Raw genomic sequence first — 18,219 nt, forward strand, 5'->3', positions numbered from 1 at the left:
AAATGTCCAACTTCAAATATGTAAGGAGACAAGTCAGCAGAGCATTAAGAAGCACTAACAAAAATGATTTTTAAAGAAAATATTTACAAACACTTGAAAATGTGTTTTAAGTCATTTTGAAAGAATGAACTACAAATATAAAAAGAAATGAAATAAAGGCATATAAACTCATTGCAGAAATAATTTCCTTGTAGCAGTTACTGTAATTTGAAGTAGTTTTTTAGATTTCATTATGCTTAATTTTAAATTTTTTCTTTAATTTTTGAGGATATGTTTCCTTATGGTCAATTTTTGTAAATATTTCATATGTGTTCAAAATGTATTTTTGGTGGAAAGTTGTAATTTGTCTTTTTTTTTTTAGTGGATTGTCTTTTATCAGTGTGTGGAGCTCTCTGGATATTGGAGATACTCCTTGTTTGACAAATGAATTGCAGATATTTTCTCTCAGTCTGTCTTGTGCTTTTGTTTATGATTCCTTTTCTCTAGAAAAGTTTAAAATTTAATATAATACATCTTTTTCTTTACTGTACAGGTAAACTACTTAAATGACTTCAGTGTCATTAATGTGTATAAAGAGGCTTAGTATGTAAGATAGTAGGGGGAAAGGCAGACCATGGGGAACTGGACAGTGAATGTCCTAAGGCACTGAAATTAAAGTGAGAATAAAAAACATTTTATTGATCAAGGAAAATGAGAACTCAGGCAATTTGTGTGAATTTTGTTATATGGATTTTGGGTTTTTCATTATAAATTTTTTCTTTTCCAGGTAAAAGTTATCTCAAAGGTTCTTTCAATATTTTCATTCTTTTATATTTTACATTAAATATTTAATTTATATATACCTTATTTTTATATAAAGTATAGACTTAGCATATTTTCTCTAGTTGTACTGTCAGTTATGCCAGTGCCTTTTGTAGACAAACTTTTTGTAACTGTATCAAAATATTGTTATATTAACTTCCCAGGTATACCTGGGAAGTTAATATAACATTTATTTCTGGGTGCTTTTTGGTCTACTGATCTGTCTGTATGCATACCAGTACTGTTTTGGTTTTAAAATGCCTGTCAAATAAATTTAAGCAGAATTTAACAGGATCTCTATTTTTTTTTAAAAGAAAACTTCATTATATGCCTTTAATCTTGTTTATAGGAAGTATACAGTTTTTATGTAATAAATGAGATTTTTATATTATCTTAGACACTATTCCTCTTCATTAACCCCAAAAGGAACTCTTTTGTACTGTTATAGCTTTGTAAGTGTATTTTTGATGAACAGAGAGGTCTGTATATGTATGCACAAGTAAAAGATTGGCAACTAACAACTGCTTTTTTGTGTACCATCTTTGGTTTAATGTATCAGATTCACAGGGGACCTTTTACTTTAGCAAACACTTTTAAGCTTTGCTTAATGAATGTATGTAACACTTCTCCTTCTACAACCAAATTACTTTGGTTTTAAACCATTCATAATATCTGTACAAAATTTATCCCATGGCCTTATACTGAATATGCTTAAAGTCTCTACCATTTCTGACTTTATAAAATGTTTATTTTTTAATTACAGGTGACATAGATTATGTTAGTTTTAGGTATATGACCCAGTGATTTGACACTATATAATTTACTGAGTGATAATCCCTATAAATCTTGTACCTGTATGACATCATACATAGTTATTAGAATAGTACTGAGTATATTCCTTATGGTATAACTTTACATCACCATGACTATTATTTTTTTTAAATAGGGGACACTTTATGAATTTGCATGTCATCCTTGTGCAGGGCCATGCTAATCTTCTCTGTATCGTTCCAATTTTAGTATATGTGCTGTGGAAGAGAGCACCCCATGACTATTCTGTAACAACTAATTTGTACTTCTTAATCCCTTCACCTTTTTCAACCATCTCCCAACTCTCCTCCCATGTTGTAACTGTCAAAAAGTTGTCTATGAGTCTGTTTCTGTTCTGCTTGTTCAGAATTGTTCATTTATTTTGTTTTTTGATTCAATTGTTGATAGTTATGTATTTATTGCCATTTTCTTTTTCATATTTTTTATCCTTCTTCTTAAAGAAGATCCTTAACAATTCCATATAATACTGGTTTTGTGGGGATGAACTCCAGCTTTTTCTTGTCTGGAGTGTTCTTTATCTGTTCTTTGACTCTCTCTAAATGATAGCTTTTCTTGGTTGTAGATTATTCTACAACCAAGAGTAATCTTGGTTGTAGGTTCTTCCCTTTCATCAGTTTGAATACTTCTTGCCATTCCCTTCTGTTTTGGCCAGCAAGGTTTCTGCTTAGGAATCAACTGACAGTCTTATGGGAGCTTCCTGTTGGTAACTAACTGCTTTTCTCTTGCTGCTTTTAAGACTGTCTCTTTGTCTTTAACCTTTGGAGTTTTTATTGTGATGTGTCTTTGTGTGGCCTCTCTGGATGCATCTTGTTTGGGACTCTCTGTGCTTCCTGGACTTGTATGTCTGTTTCGTTCACCAGGTTAGGGAAGTTTTCTGTCATCATTTTTTTTCAAATAGCTTTTCAGTGTCTGTCTTCTCCTTCTGCTCCCGGTGCCCTGTGATGTGAATGTTGGTGTGCTTAAGGTTGTGCCAGAGGCTCCTCCCATACGGCTGATTTGATTCTTGACTTCATCTTCTCTGCCGTTGATTCCTTGTAAATTATTCTTCATCTCAGTTAAGGTAGCCTTCATTTCTTTTTTTCACTCTTTTTATCCTTACTGGGGGACTTGCTTATTGATTTTAGAGAGAGGGTAAGGGAGGTGGCAAGAGAAAGAGAAACGATGATGTGAGAGAGAAACCAATTGGTTGCTCCTCACTGGGGACTGAACCCACAACCCGAGCATGTGCCCTGGGCAGGAGTTGAACCTGCAACCTCTTGTCTATGGGATGGCACTCCGACCAACTGAGCCACACTGGCCAGGGCTATCTTTCATTTCTGACTGGTCTTTTTTCATGCTGTTGAGATTCTCACTAAGTTCACTGAGTACCCTTTATAATCAGTGTCTGGAACTCTGCATCTTAGTAAATTGCTTGTCTCCATTTTGTTCTTCTGGAGTTTTGTTCTGTTCTTTCATTTGGGACATGTTTCTTTGTCTCCTCGTTTTTGTAGCCTCCCTGTGTTTGTTTCTGTGTAGTAATTAGGTAGAGCTGTTACATCTCCTAGGCTTGGTAGAGTGGCCTGACACAGTAGGTGTTCTCTAGGGTCCAGTGGCACAGCCTCCCTTATCACTGTAGCTGGGCACTCCAGGTACACCTTCCATGTGAGCTATGTACACCCTCCTCTTGCAGTTGAGCATTTATTGCTGTTGGCCCATCAGTGGGAGGGATTTACGCCCAGGGTGATCAGCTGCAAGGACTGGCTGCGACCACCAAACTCCAATCAGCTGTGCAGAGGCCCTCCCCATGGAGCAGGATTTACTTCAGTGGGGCTCTGTTGCTCTCTGACCCACTCCTTGAATGTGTTGCTTGTGTAAGTAGTTGGGTGGTGATACTTCCATGTGGTCTTAAGCTGCCCACTGGGATCTCTTGGGAGTAGCCCATGGCCACCTGGCATGAGCTACAAAGCAGTTTTTAGATGGCTACTGCTTGTGCCAGGCTTGGAGGTCCCCGGGTGAGGCCAAGCTGAGTGAGAACCAAGGCCAAGCTGTGAAACAGCTGCTGCTAGTTTTGGGGCTGGAGTCACTTGATGAGAGAGGTATGGGGGTAAGGGACATGCTGAAGCCAGGTGCTGCTTATTTGAGAGATTTCAGGAAACTCTTACGTCTGAAGCAAGACAGGCCATTCATATGGAAGAGCTTCTAGAAACAGCTTCCGCGGAGACTCAAGCAATCAAATCACTCTCCCCTCACCCTCTGCAGTGCAAACAGTGTGAGCCTGATTGATGGAGTCTCAGATATGGTACCCACCTGCTGGCTCTGTGAGTGAGGGTTGGTCAAAGGAGTAGTGGCTTCTGCTAGCACTTCTTTCTGGGGGGAGAAATATGGCCCCTGCAGCTCTTGCCCTGATGCCAGACAATTCAGTTTTTCCTGGTATGTCTCTGGTGTCTCAAGCTGTTGCCAGTGCTAGACCTCAGAGGGAGTAAATCCGAATAAGTCTGTGCTGGCCCTTTAAGAGAAACTGCCTGTGAGTCCAGCAGCCTGTGTTTTCCTCAGCCTCAATCCCCACTGGTGTTCACAGCCAGAAGTTATGGGGATATCTCTTCCTGGCACTGGAACCCTGGGATGGGGACCTTGGTGTGGGGCTGGGACCCTTGTTTTTCAGGGGGAACCTCAGTAGCAAAGTTATACCTCTTGATTTTTTTCTGCCACACATGGGTGGGGGACTAGCCCATTTGAGTTTTCACCCCTCCTACCAGTCTTGGTGTGGCTTCTTTAATTCCCTAGTTGTAGGACTTCATTCAGCAAGAAGAACTAAGGTGGTTCTCAATGATGATTGTTCTGTAATTTTGATGTGTCTAGTTTAATTTTTTTTAAACCAGCTTCCAAATAAGGTCTACACCCTTACTGCAAGCTTATGGTCTCTATCTAGTTCCTGCATTGCTGCTCTTCTTCCTTTTTAAACAGGTTGGTAATAGTTTCCCACAATCTAGATTTGCTGACCACATTCTTATAGTGAAGTTTAATGTGTTTGTCTGTTCTCTGCATTTCCTGTTAATTGCTATTTTACTGGCTTGTCTTTAAGATTTTCATATACTGCTGGAAAATATTTTCTTATATATTCTTGTTTTACTATTTATACTTCTTCAGCTGATTGTTTTTCAAGTGTTTCAGGTTCCTTCGGATATATTCACAGAAGCGGGATCACTGGCAGATGTTTTAGTGTTTTGAGGTATCTCCATACTGCTTCCCATAGTGGCTGCACCAGTCTGCATTCCCACCAACAGTGCAAAAGGGTTCTTCTTTCTCCACATCATCATCAGCACTTGTTTGTTGATTTATTGATGAGAGCCATTCTGACAGGTGTGAGATGGTATCTCATTATGGTTTTAATTTGTGTTTCTCTGATGAATAGTGATGTTGAGCATCTTTTCTTATGTCTGTTGTCCATTTGTATATCTTCTTTGGAGAAGTGTCTATTCAGGTCCTTTGTCCTTTTTTAATTGGGTTGTTTGTTTATTTGGTGTTGAGTTTTGTAAGAACTTTGTACATTTTGGATATTAATGTATATCCAAATATCAGCATATATGTTCTCCCATTCTGTGGGTTGTCTTTTATTTTGTTGATTTTCTTTGCTGAGCAAAATTTTTTTAGTTTGTTATGGTCCCATTTGTTTATTTTTTTATTTTGTTCCCTTGCCTGGGGAGATATGTCATATAAAAAATTTCTACAAGCAATTTTGCTGCCTATGTTTTCCTCAAGGATTTTTATGGTTTGGGGGCTAACATTTAAGTGTTTGATCTGTGTTGATTTTATTTTTGTGAGCGGTGTAAGAAAGTGGTCTAGTTTCATTTTTCTGCGTGTATCTGTCCAATTTTCCCACTACCATTTATTGAATAAACTATCTTTAGCCCATTGGATATGCTTGCTTCTTCCGCTGAATACTAATTGACTATAAAGGTGTGGGTTATTTCTGGGCTTTTTATTCTGTTCCATTGATCTGTCTGTCTGTTTTTATGTTAGTACCAGGCTGTTTTGACTACTGTGGGCTTGTAGTGTAGCTTGATGTTAGGTAGCATAACTTCTCCAACTTAGTTCTCCTTTCTCAGGATTGTTGTTGCTATGCAGGGCCTATTGTGGTTTTATATAAATTTTTGAAATATTTGTTCTAGTTCTGTGAAATACGTCATTGGAATCTTGATAGGAATTGTGTTGAGTCTGTAGATTGCTTTGGGTAGTTTTTATGATATTAATTCTTCCTACCCATGAACACTGTGTGTGCTTCCACTTGTGTCTTCTCCAGTTTTCTTCTTCAGTACCTTGTAATTTTCCGCATACAGTTCTTTTACATCCTTGGTTAGGTTTATTCCTAGGTATTTTATTATTCTTTTTAAAAGATTTTATTTACTAATTTTTAGAGAGAGGGGAAGGGAGAAAGAAAGGGAGAGAAACATCAATGTGTGGTTGCCTCTTGTGCACATCCCCCCCCCCCCCGCACTGGGGACCTGGCCGGAAACCTAGGCATGTTCCCTGACAGGGAATTGAACTGGCAACCTCTTGGTTTGCAGGCTGGCACTCAATCCGTTAAGCCACACCAGCCATGGCTATATAATTCTTTTTTTTTTAAATTTTATTTAGTTATTTTTCAAGTACAGTTTTCTGTTTCTCTTTATAATTCTTTTTGAAGCAATTGTGAATGAGATTGTTTTCTTAATTTCCCTTTCTGTTAGTCTGTTACTGGCATATAAGAATGCAGCTGATTTCTGGACATTAATTTTGTATCCTGCTACTTTGCTGAATTCATGTATCATTTTTAGTAGTTTCTTGGTGTAATTTCTGGCGTTCTCTATGTACAGTATCTTGTCATCTGCAAATAAAGACAGTTTTACTTCTCCTTTCCAATTTGGATGCCTTTTATTTCTTCTTATATGATTGCTGTGGCTAGGACTTCTGGTACTATGGTGAATAAGAGAGGTGAAAGCAGTCCCTGTACATTGTCCTTTATTTTAATTAGTGTAACCTTCTTTTCTGAATGGATCTTTTTTTATGCTGTTGAGGTCTTCACTAAGTTCCTTGAGCATCCTTATAACCAGTGTTTTGAACTTTGCAAATCTTATCTCCATTTCATTTAGCTTTTTAGAAAAAAGTATTTTATTTATTTAGATTGCTTATCTCCATTTCATTTAGCTTTTTAGAAAAAATATTTTATTTATTTAGTTTCAGAGAGACACGAAGGGAGAAAGAGAGGGAGAGAAACATCAATGTGTGAGAGATACATAGATTGGTTGCCTCTTGCATGCCCCCAGCGGGGACCTGGCCTGCAACCTAGGAATGTGCCCTGACTGAGAATCAAACTGGCAACCCTTTGGTTCACAGGCCGGCACTCAATCCACTGAGCCATACCAGCCAGGACTCATTTAGTTCTTTTTCTGGAGTTTTGAAATTGTGGAGTTCTTTCTGTTATTTTATTTGGGACATGTTTTTTTCTCATCTTGATTTGGCAGCCTCCCTATGTTTGTTTTTATGTTTTAAGTAGAACTGCTTGGACTTTGTATCCTAGGTAGCATTGCCTAACGTAGTAGGTGTCCTTTATGGTCCAGTGGTACAGCCTCCCCTATCACCCAAGCTGCATACTTGAGGTGCGCCCTTTGTGTGGGCTGAGTACAGCCTCGTATGGTTGAGCCTTGGTTTCTGTTCGCAGGTCAATGGGAAGTATTTACCCAGGCCAGTCAGCTGCAGGGATTGGCTTTGACTACTTACCTTCTGTGGAGGATCAGCCGTGCAGTGGCACGGTCTTGGTGCTCTGAGGTGATCGGTAGCTGTCCACTGGGTGTGCTGGCCCTGGGGATTCCTGGGTGGTGCCAGCCAGAGTCAGCCCCATCCTGTGTTTTGCCCAGGGCCACCCTCCCTGAGCCTATAGCATTCTGAGATGGCTGCTACTTGTGCTGGACTTGGCGATTCCCACTTGATGGGATTTAGGAATTTGCAAAGCTATTCATATGGAAAAGCAGCTTGGTTGGGCTTGTAAATTGAGTGGGGCAGAGTGTCTGGTAATCTTCAAAGGGGAGGTCAAACATGGTAGCTATGTTGATGGAGTCTCAGATATGTCACCAGCCTGATGGCTCAATCTGGATGGATGTGGTTTCTTTAATTCCGTAGTTGTCAGACTTCTATTCAACTCAATTTTTGGCAGTTCTGAGTGATGGTTGTTCTATATTTTAGTTGTAATTTTGATGTGGTTGTTGTACAAAGAGGTGAGCCATGTCTGCCTGTGCTGCCATCTTGACTGGATATCCCAAACAATTCTTAAAGAGCCTTATAGGTTTATTATATAAGGGTGAGTAATTATGGATATAATAACTCTGCCTTCTGTAACAATATTATGGACAAAGAAACAAAATGAAAAGGTTCTCCATTATTTACAAGTATGTTAATTTAGCAATATAGGGAGATTTTTCTAGATATCATTTTAATACTAATTTTTAGTTTAATTTCATCGAGGTCCAAGAACATAATTTTTATACATCAGTCTTTTCACATTCACTGAAACTTAGTTTATAGACCAGATCAGCACATGGTACAACTTACTCTGTTTGCACTTGAAGAGGTGTTTTGACATACGAAATGTGCAAACCTGTAGAGAATTTTTAATAAGATTTTATTTGAGCCAAACAGACTGCTTATACTGGGAGCAAGATCTCAAATGCTTTGCAGGCTAACAGTTTTGCAGTCTCATTTATGCATTTGAAATTAAGGAAGGAGCTAAGGAAAATTACCTAGAAGTGGGAAAAATGCAATATAGGAGAGTTAACATTATTATGGGCCCTCTTGAGAGTTAACACCCCATTATAGGGGTATTACTTCTGGTATTTCAAAGATGTGTTAACCTAGAGGCACAAAAATGAAAACCTTTCACTAAAGAAGTGATAGGCTTGGGGCATGATTACCTACCAATGACCTGCCCAGTTAGGAATTTATAATCAGATAAATTCCTTTACATAAGACCCCCTTTTATCGTGCACATCATGAAGATATTCTTCTTTTAAACCTCATGCCAGAATATGCTTATTGATTTTAGAGAGGAAGGGAGAGAGAGACAGAAATATCAGTGTGAGAAAGAAACATCAATCAGTTGCCTCCTGCACGTGTCCTGACCAGGGATTGCACGTGCAACCTAGATAGGTGTCCTGACCAGCTCCTACACATTAGACAAATGAGAGAACGTCTGCATTGAAACCAGCAGGAAAGGCTGAGACACACTCTCATCATAAACCCCACCTCTGGCACAGGACCATAGAGTCAGAAGGGAACTCCTAGCTTCTCCCTGAGGAGCAAAAAGGGTTGGACTACATGTTTAGTGCCCCAACTCTTAAGACTACCACTTGAGTGACAGGCACCCAAAACACATAGTTCTAAAAGCCAACAAGGCTTTTGTCATGAATACCACAAGACTATAGTACACAAAGAAGCAGTTGTCAGCAGGTGTTCAGGCATTCAAAGCAACTATCTCCCTTAGCACAGCAGGAGCAGACAATAATACCCATCTCCATCTTGTCCTAAGAGAGGTCTATCTGCATACTTTAAAAGCTCCTGTTTGATGGCAGGCTTCTAGTTCAGTAGGCATCTAGGCCCAGGGTTTGATCCTTGATGTAGGGGAAGCAGTCACCTCCCCTACCTTCTTCTTTTAGCTTACTTTAGCTTATAAGTAGCTTCCTAGAAAGAGCTTGTGTGAAGTCTTGCACCTTAGCTTTTGCAGCTGCTTCCTGAGTGATGTGCTCCTGGATTTGGCTTAGATAGCCATTGGGTCTTGCATTCATGGATCCCATAATGCTCTAGCAAACAAAAATGTGGTTCTTAACAGGCACAGGAGCAACTCTCCCGCCCTGCAGCTTTAGACCTGAGCCTAGCACAGAGGGAGCAGGCAAAAATTATCTATCTCCCTTCCTCCCTAGAGAAGGAGCATATCTACATACTTTCCTACCTGATGCCAGAGGGTCTGGCTTCCAATCAGCTTGCACCTAAGTTTTGAATGTGATCGTTCCCTTCAGGACACTGGTGGTTTTTGGCATACCTTGAAGTATTGGGAGCCACCAAGAACAAAGAAGGCTGCTTGGACAATCAAAATGGTGTGAAAGACAGTCAGGAGCTTAGGCCAGGTTGACAAGGTATATCCCCTACCAAAGACCAAACTATTTATACTAAAAGAAGTTGCTGCTTTATTCAATGCCCAGAAACCAATCCAGGGTCAAGGAAAATTAAGAAACAAAGGAATGTGTTTCAAACAAAAGAACAAGATAAATCTCCAGAAGCAGATCTTATTGAAATAGAGATAACTTATTTACCTGATACAGTTTAACATAAGTCATAACAATGCTCACTGAGGTCAGGAGAGCAATGTATGAACAAAGTGAGAAACTCAACAAAGAGATATAAAAACATTAAAAAATACTAACAGAAATCATAGAGCTGCCCTGACTGGTGTGGCTCAGTTGATTGGGTATCATTCTGTGAAGTGAAAGGTCACCAGTCAGGGTATACGCCTGGGTTGCAGGTTCAGTCCCTGGTCAAGGCATTCATTGTATGAGAGGCAACTGATGAAAGTTTCCATTTCACAAAGATGTTTCTCTTTCTTTCTCCCTCCCTTCTCTCTCTCTCTAAAAATAAATAAAGAAAATCTTAAAAAAAGAAAAGAAATCAGAGAACTGAAAATAGAGTAATTGAACTGAAAAGTTCAGTTGAGGAATTCAACATCAGCCTACATAAAACAGGAGAAAGAACCAGTGAACTAGAAGACAGGGCAGTGGAATTCATTTAATCAGAAGAGCAAAAGAAAAAAAAATGAAAAAGAGTGAAGCTAGCTTAAGAGACTTACAGGAAACCATCAAGTAGACCAATATATGTGTTATAGGGGGTCCAGAGGAGAAGAAAGAGAGAAAGGGAAATAAAGGTTATTTAGGGAAATAAAGGATAAAAACTTGGCTAATCTAGAAAAGAAAAGACATCCAGATCCAGGAAGCCCAAAGGATACCAAATATAATGAATTTAAAGAGACCCACAATGAAACACATTATAATTAATTGTCAAAAGTTAAACATTAGGAAAGAATCTTAAAAGCAGAAAGGGAAAAGCAACTTATTACCTACAAGGAAACTCTCATAAGACTATGAGATTTTTTTTTTGAGCAAAGATTTTGTTGGCCACAAGGAGTGGCAAGATATAAGATTCTCCATCATATGGAAGTAAAAAAAAAAAGCTGCTGCAGTGACACATATATCAGACAAAACAGTCTTTAAACCACAGAGTATAACAACAGAAAAAAAGGTCATTACACAGTGATGAAGGTGTCAATACATGAAGAGGATATAACGTTACTAACTATTCATGCACCCAACAGAGGTGAATATATAAAGCAAATGTTAACTGATCTGAATGGAGAAATAGAGCAATACAAAAAACAGTATGGGACTTTAGTATCCTACTTTGAACAATGGATAGATCATCCAGACAGAAATTCAATATGAAAACATTAGAATTAAACTACAGTTGTTAGATCAAAAGAGATCACACAATTATCTCAATAGATTCAGAGAAAGCATTTGACAAAATTCAGCATCTTTTCATGATTAAAAACTCAACAAATTGTTGATGGAAGGGATGTACCTCAAATAAAAAAGGCTCTATTAGACAAAACTATAACATCATCCTCAACAATGAAAAGCTGAACGCTTTTTCTTCTAAGGCCAGATACAGTACAAGGATGCCTACTCTCACCACTTTTATTCAACATAGTACTGGAAGTCTTAGCCAGAGCAATTAGGCAAGGAAAACAAAAGGCATCTAAATCAGAAAGGAAGAAGTAAAAATGTCTCTATTTGCAGATGACAAGATATTATATATAGAAAATTCTAAAACCTCTATCAAAAAAACTGTTAGAACTAATACATACATTCTGTAAAGTTGCAGTAATACAAAATCAATATGCAAACATCTGTTGCACTTCTATACACTAACAATGAACAATCAGAAAGAGAAATTAAGAGAAATTACAATTTCTTTTACAATTGCATCAAAAGAAATAAAATACTTCAGAATAAATTTAGCCCAGGACATGAAAGATCAGTACAGTAAAAACTATATGACAGTAATATTAGAAATTGAAGAATACATATAAATAGAAAGCTATCCCATGCTCATGGACTGGAGGAATTAATACTGTTACAGTGTCCCTAATACCCAAAGCAACCTACAGATTAAATGCAATCCCTATCAAAATTATGATGGTATTTTCACAAAAATAAAACAAACCTATAGCTCCACGGAATCAAAAAAGACTCCTAATAGCCAAAGCAAGAGTAAGTAGAACAAAGCTGGAGGTATCACAGTTTCTGATTTTAAAATATGACAAAGCTATGGTAATCAAAACAGTATTGTATTTGCATAAAATCACACATTGATCAATGAGACAGAATAGAGAGCCCCTACATAAGCACATACATAAATGGTCAATTAATATGACAAAGAAGTCAATTATATACATACATACATACAATGGAGAAAGAATAGTCTCTTCAATTAAATGTGTTGGGAAAACTGGACAGCCAGATGCAAAAGAATGAAGCTGAGTCCCTATCATGCACAAAATCAACTCAGTATGGACTAAAGACTTGAGTGTAATGCTTAAAACCATAAAATTCCTAGAAAAAAACAAGGAGTTCTGCTCCTTTACAGTGGTCTTGACAATGATTTAAAAAAAAATTTTTTATATGACAGCAAAAGGAAAGGCAACCAAAGTAAGAATAAATGACAGGGACACATGGAATGAAAAAAACTTCTGCTTAGTGAGGGAAACCATCAATAAAATGAAAATGCAACCTATGGAATGGGGGAATATATTTACAAAGTATCTACCTGATAAAGGGGTAATACTCAAAATATATAAGGGATTAATGCAACTCAATAGCCAAAAGACAATCAAAATCCTAATTAAGACTTCCAGCCGAGATGGAGATGTAGGTGGAAACATTATGCCTCCTCACACAGCCAAGTTTAAAGACAACAAAGTTTACTAACAAAAACGCAATGAAAACAGACAGAAAATTGAACTGTACGGAAGTCTGACAACAATGAACCATTCAGCCAGACTGGTAAGAGGAGCAGAGTCAGCGGCTGGAGGAGAGGGGTCATAGCAGGAAAAAGCAGCGGGACCAACCTGGGCATGCAGGCAGTGGTTGGCAGATCCCAGGCACGAGGTGGCAACAGGGAGACCCAATGAGGGCACAGGGTGGCTGGCTGACTGTGGTCACACATTCACACGCAGATAAACCAGGCAAAAGAGCGAACAGTGAGATAGACCATGCAAACCAGGACCCCAGCAACAGGAATTAAAGCCTAAAACCACTGATTGGAAAAACTTTCAAGGGTTGTGGTGCCGGGAGAGGCTCCCAGACCCACAGGGTCCTGGAGGGTGCACAAGCCCACACACCCGAGAACCAGCACCAGAAGGGCCCAATTTGCTTGTGGGAAGCAGCAGAGAAGAAAGACCAAAATCTGAGAGAGCAGAACAAACGCCACTGCCCCTCTCTGACCCCGCCCCCACATATATAGCATCACAACCCAGTGACTAGGGTTGTCTTGCCTTGGTGAACACCCATGGCTCCACCTCTCATACACAACAGGTGCAACCAGACCAAAACATTATGGCTCAAGAAGAACAGCTTAAAGCCCCAGAGCCAATACTTCTACGCAACAAAGAGATAGCCAACCTATCAGATGCACAATTCAAAACACTGGTGATCAGGATGCTCATAGAACGGGTTGGTTTTAGTCACAAATTAGATGAACAAATGAAGGCTAAACTAAAGTGAAATGAAGGGAAATTCACAGGGAACCAATAGTGATAGGAAGGAAACTGGGTCTCCAATCAATGGAGTGGACCACAAGGAAGAAAGAAAAAACCAAACAGAAAAGAATGAAGAAACAAGAATTCAAAAAAATGAGGAGAGGCTTAGGAACCTTCAGGACATCTTTAAACGTTCCAACATCCAAATTATAGGGTACCAGAAGGGGAAGAGAAAGAGCAACAAGTGGAAAACTTATTTGAACAAATAATGAAGGAGAATTCCCCCAATCTGGCAAAGGAAATAGACTTCCAGGAAGTCCAAGAAGCTCAGAGAGTCCCAAAGAAGTTGGACCTGAGGAAGGACACACCAAGGCACATCATAATTATATTAGTCAAGATTAAGATGAAGGAGAGAATCCTAGAAGCAGCAAGAGATAAGGGGACAGTCACCTACAAAGGAGTTCCCATCAGACTGTCAGCAGATTTCTCAAAAGAGACCTAAAGGCAAGAAGGGGCTGGAAAGAAGTATTCCAAGTCATGAAATGCAAGGACCTACATCCAGGATTGCTCTATCCAGCAAAGCTTTCATTTAGAATGGAAGGGCAGCTAAAGTGCTTCTCAAATGAGGTCAGGTTCAAGGAGTTCATCATCACCAAGCCCTTATTGTATGAAATATTAAAGGGAATTATCTAAGAAAAATATGAACAGTAAAAGGACAGCAAACTCACAGTTATTAACAACTACACCTAAAACAAAAGCAAACTAAGAGGACAGCTAGATCAGGAATGGAACCAATAGAAATGGAGATCACATGGAGGGTTAGCAACAGGGGAGTGGGAGGAGGAGAAGGGTGGAGTAGAGAATAAGTAGCATAGATGGTAGGTAAAAAATACACGGGGGGAGGGCAAGAATAGTATGGGAAATATAGAATCTAAAGAACTTGTGACACATGGACAAAAACTAAAGGGGGAAATGGTGGAGGAGGGGGTGTGCAGGGTAGAGGGGAATGAAGGGGGGGAATGAAGGGGGGAATGGGACAACTGTAATGGCATAATCAATAAAATATATTTTAAAAAATAGTGGAAGAAAAAATCCTAATTAAAAAATGGTCAAAGTACCTGAAAAGACACTTTTCGAAAGAAGACATGTAAATAACCAACAGATATATGAAAAGGTGCTCAGTATCAGTATCAGGCAAATACAGAGCAAGACCACAGTGAGATATCACCTCACACCTGTTAGGGTGGCTATCCAAAGGACAAGAGATAACATGCTGGTGGGGATGCAGAGAAAAGTGAATGCTTTATACTGTTGGTGGGAATGTGAATTGGTACAGCCAGTATGGAAACAGTATGGAGGTTCCTTAGGAAATTAAAAATAGAACTACAATATGATCCAGCATTCCCACTTTTGGGTCTGTATCCAATGGAAACTTAGCTGTTATCTTGAACAGATATTTTTATTCCAATGTTCATTGCAGCATTATTTAAACAGGCAAGGTACAGAAATAACCTGACACTGGGTGAATGGGTCAAGAAAATGTGGTGTGTGCATATGTGCATGGGTGTGTACACTGGAACATTTATTATTCAGCCTTTATGAAGGAATACATGCTATTTGTGACGGCATAAATGGGCTTGTGGGGCAAATAAAATAATCCAGACAAAAGAATAAATACTAAGCCCTGGCTGGTGTAGCTCAGTGGATTGAGCGTGGGCCTGCGAACCAGACAATCGTGGTTCGATTCCCAGTCAGGGCATATTCGTGGGTTGCAGGCCAGTTCCCAGCAGAGGGTGCACCAGAAGCAACCATACATTGATATTTCTCTCCTTCTCTCCTTCCCTTCCCCTCTAAAGATAAATAAATAAAATCTTTTTTAAAAAAGAATAAATACTATATAGTAACACATCTGGAATCTTAAAAAGAAAAAGAAAAGTGTAACTCTAAGAAACAGAACAGTGATCCCCAGGGGAAAACAGGGAGAAATAGGTAAAGGCTATAAGTTCTCAGTTATGAGGTAGATAAGGTCTGAAGATCTAAAGTATAACATGGCGACTATAGTTGAGAATACTGTATTGTATAATTGAAATTTTCTAAGAGAGGAGAACTTAGCCTTTCTCTCTCCCAAAGAGGTATGCAATGAGGTGATGGATGTGTTAGTCAGCTCAGCAGGAGGAGGGAATCTTTTTACAGTGTGTAAAATGAAAATCATTGTGTCCTATGCTTTAAGTATCTTGCAATTTTATCTGTCAATTATGCTTGAATATAATTTTGCTGAAAAGTTTTGCTTTGTTTTCTTTTTATGCACTGAAAGTATTTTCTCATACAGTTGGGTCCTTATAGTTGATATAGAAATATCACATTGCAATTCACTTACTCAATAATCATTTTTCCTTCATCTGTATTTAGTGAAGTGCTTGATCCCATAGTATATGTCATGTAAGCGTGCTTGCTATTATCCCATCTTCCTCTGCTCATGATTTACATCTATGGGGAAGGTTGCCAGATTTTCACCTTTTCCAAATGTCAGCATCATGTTTTAGCTGGCAGTTAGATTCTGGTGTAATTGCCCTACTTATATTTCTAAATTAAAATTTGTAAAACCGTAGTCCTTATTCTCACCTTCCAGTGTCGAAGGGCAAAGTCCTTCTAATTTACTTATTTCCATTAATGGTATTATAGATCTCACAGATTTGAAATCCTCACGCCCTCTTCCACTCCTGGCTTCTATATTCAGTTAGTCTCCAGGCTGTATCAGGTCTTGCTTTTATTTTACCTCTCGTCATGCCATTTTAGTTCAGGATCTTACTGCCACCTACATCATTGCAGTAGCTTTCTGACTCTTCATCATTTTACCTTTCTAATTCATTATTGACTCTGGGATAAAGTTTAACTTCTCTTATGTGACATTTGGACTTTCCTTAGTTTCGTACTATGTCAGTTAGGATTGCATTCATTTACAAGTAACAAAATGGGGATAGATTGGAGCCGATTCTTGACATTGATTCAGCTGCTCAAGGTTGCCAGGTCTTTTGTTCTCTTGGGCTTTTCTTCATGGTTGCCTACTGGTTTTAAGGTGACTACACTATCCTATATTTATGTTCAGATTCACGTAGGAGGAGAGTAAAGAAGAAAGAGCAAAAATGAAGCTAAGCCAGCCTCCATTTAAGGAGGAGTGGTCCTGGAAGTACCACTCAACTTTCATTTAAATCTCATTTTCTAAAACTGGTTCACATTGCTACCTATCTGTGGGGAAGTACAGTGTTTTGTTTTGTTTTTTGATACATTACTCTCTTCAATAAAATTGGGCTTCTGTATCAAGGAAGAAGGTAAAATGCAGATTTGGTATATAGCTACAGTTTTACCATGAGTACCTGTCTATCCTAAATGGTGTAACTTCTCAAATTCTACACTTCAGTCCGATAAATTACTGAACATATTTTATATCTTACCTAACAGTGAAACTATTCAGTAGTTTCACTCTCTTGGAATGTTCTTCCTTTTCCACCATCTAAATTCAAATATTGTTCAAGATTAGTTTTAAATATGACCTCCTCTAATAAAACTCATTAATTAATCCCAGCTTGAAATCTTGTTTTTCCCCTCCAGACACTAATAAGCAATTGTCAGAGTAATTCATTTGTTGAGAAATATGCCTCATGGGAACTCTTCTGTGGTCTGTTACTGCTTTTCTTTGTTTTGTATTACATATTTATATTACGTTTCCTCAGTTAGGTTGTAAACTGGACAGTTTTATGGTGCTTGTCTGCAATAAGTTTATAATCTTGATGTCTTTCACAGTGCTTTTTATATGGTAATACACAATATTCAAATTATGGACTTGATAGAGTTTGTGGGTGAAAATTTCTTTCTTTATGAAGGATGCCTTATCAATACCATTTTCATTTGTTAACAATGTTGTTTTCTCCTACAGGCAAATGTTCTGAAAAAGACTCTGCATGGAAATGGCTTGCCTTACAATGACAGAAATGGAAGGAACATCCACATTTCCTATACATCATAATGGTGATATTCCTGGAATTGCTGATTCTGTGAAGCAAACAGATTCAGTCCTACAGGTGTATCTTTACCATTCCCTTGGGAAAACTGAGGGAGATTACCTGAAATTTTCAACTGGGGAGTATGTTGCAGAAGAAATTTGTGTTGCTGCTGCTAAAGCCTGTGGTAACTATTAAAACACTTCTTATTATTATTAATAGATGATTAATTATCTTACTCTAATACAATGTACATATATATTGTGTTAATATTACTTTTTTGATGCTTGTGTGGTTGACAGGTGTGCTTTCACATGCACAAAAAATGACAATGTCACTATAGTAGAATTTAAGGCAAATCTGCCTTGAGCTAGTTCTATAGACTGAATGGTTGTGTATCCCCCTCCCAGCCCCACCCCCACCCCCACCCAATTTATATTGAAATTTATTTCCCCAGTGTGACGTTATGTGGAGGTATGGCCTTTGGAAGGTGATTAGGTCATCTGTCAGATCCCTCATCAGTGGGATTAGTGCCCTTATAAAAGAGACCCCAGAGAACTTCTTTGCTACTTCTGCCATGTGAAGACATAGTAAGAAGATGAATCAGAAAATGAATCATCTACGAAGCAGGAGCAAATCCTCATTAGACACTGAAACTGCCAGCACCTTAATTTTGTTCTTTCTAACCTCCAGAACTGTGAGAAACTTCTGTTGTTAGCAGCTACTTAGTCTATGGTATTTTTGTTACAGCATGCCAAATGGACTAAGACAATG

At 38.5% G+C, this 18,219-nt stretch overlaps 1 protein-coding gene and 1 non-coding gene across 10 annotated transcripts in view; one reads left to right on the forward strand and one right to left on the reverse strand.

Moving 5' to 3' along the window:
- Window positions 1-18,219, forward strand: part of JAK2 (Janus kinase 2) — a 196,253-nt gene that overhangs the window by 105,335 nt on the left and 72,699 nt on the right. For all 9 annotated transcript variants that reach the window (XM_037143581.2, XM_037143579.2, XM_053656163.1 and 6 more), the window contains one exon: window positions 17,382-17,632. In XM_037143581.2, coding sequence (XP_036999476.2) covers window positions 17,407-17,632 — 226 coding nt within the window. In that variant the 5' untranslated portion in view covers window positions 17,382-17,406. The remainder of the gene's footprint in view (window positions 1-17,381; window positions 17,633-18,219) is intronic.
- On the reverse strand, window positions 1,740-1,845 carry LOC119048055 (U6 spliceosomal RNA). Its single transcript, XR_005082250.2, has one exon. It is a non-coding gene; the product is annotated as a U6 spliceosomal RNA (small nuclear RNA).

The sequence above is a fragment of the Artibeus jamaicensis genome, unplaced genomic scaffold, assembly GCF_021234435.1.
Source record: "Artibeus jamaicensis isolate MK-2021 breed Jamaican fruit bat unplaced genomic scaffold, CSHL_Jam_final scaffold_1964, whole genome shotgun sequence".
Classification (NCBI taxonomy): Eukaryota; Metazoa; Chordata; class Mammalia; order Chiroptera; family Phyllostomidae; genus Artibeus; species Artibeus jamaicensis.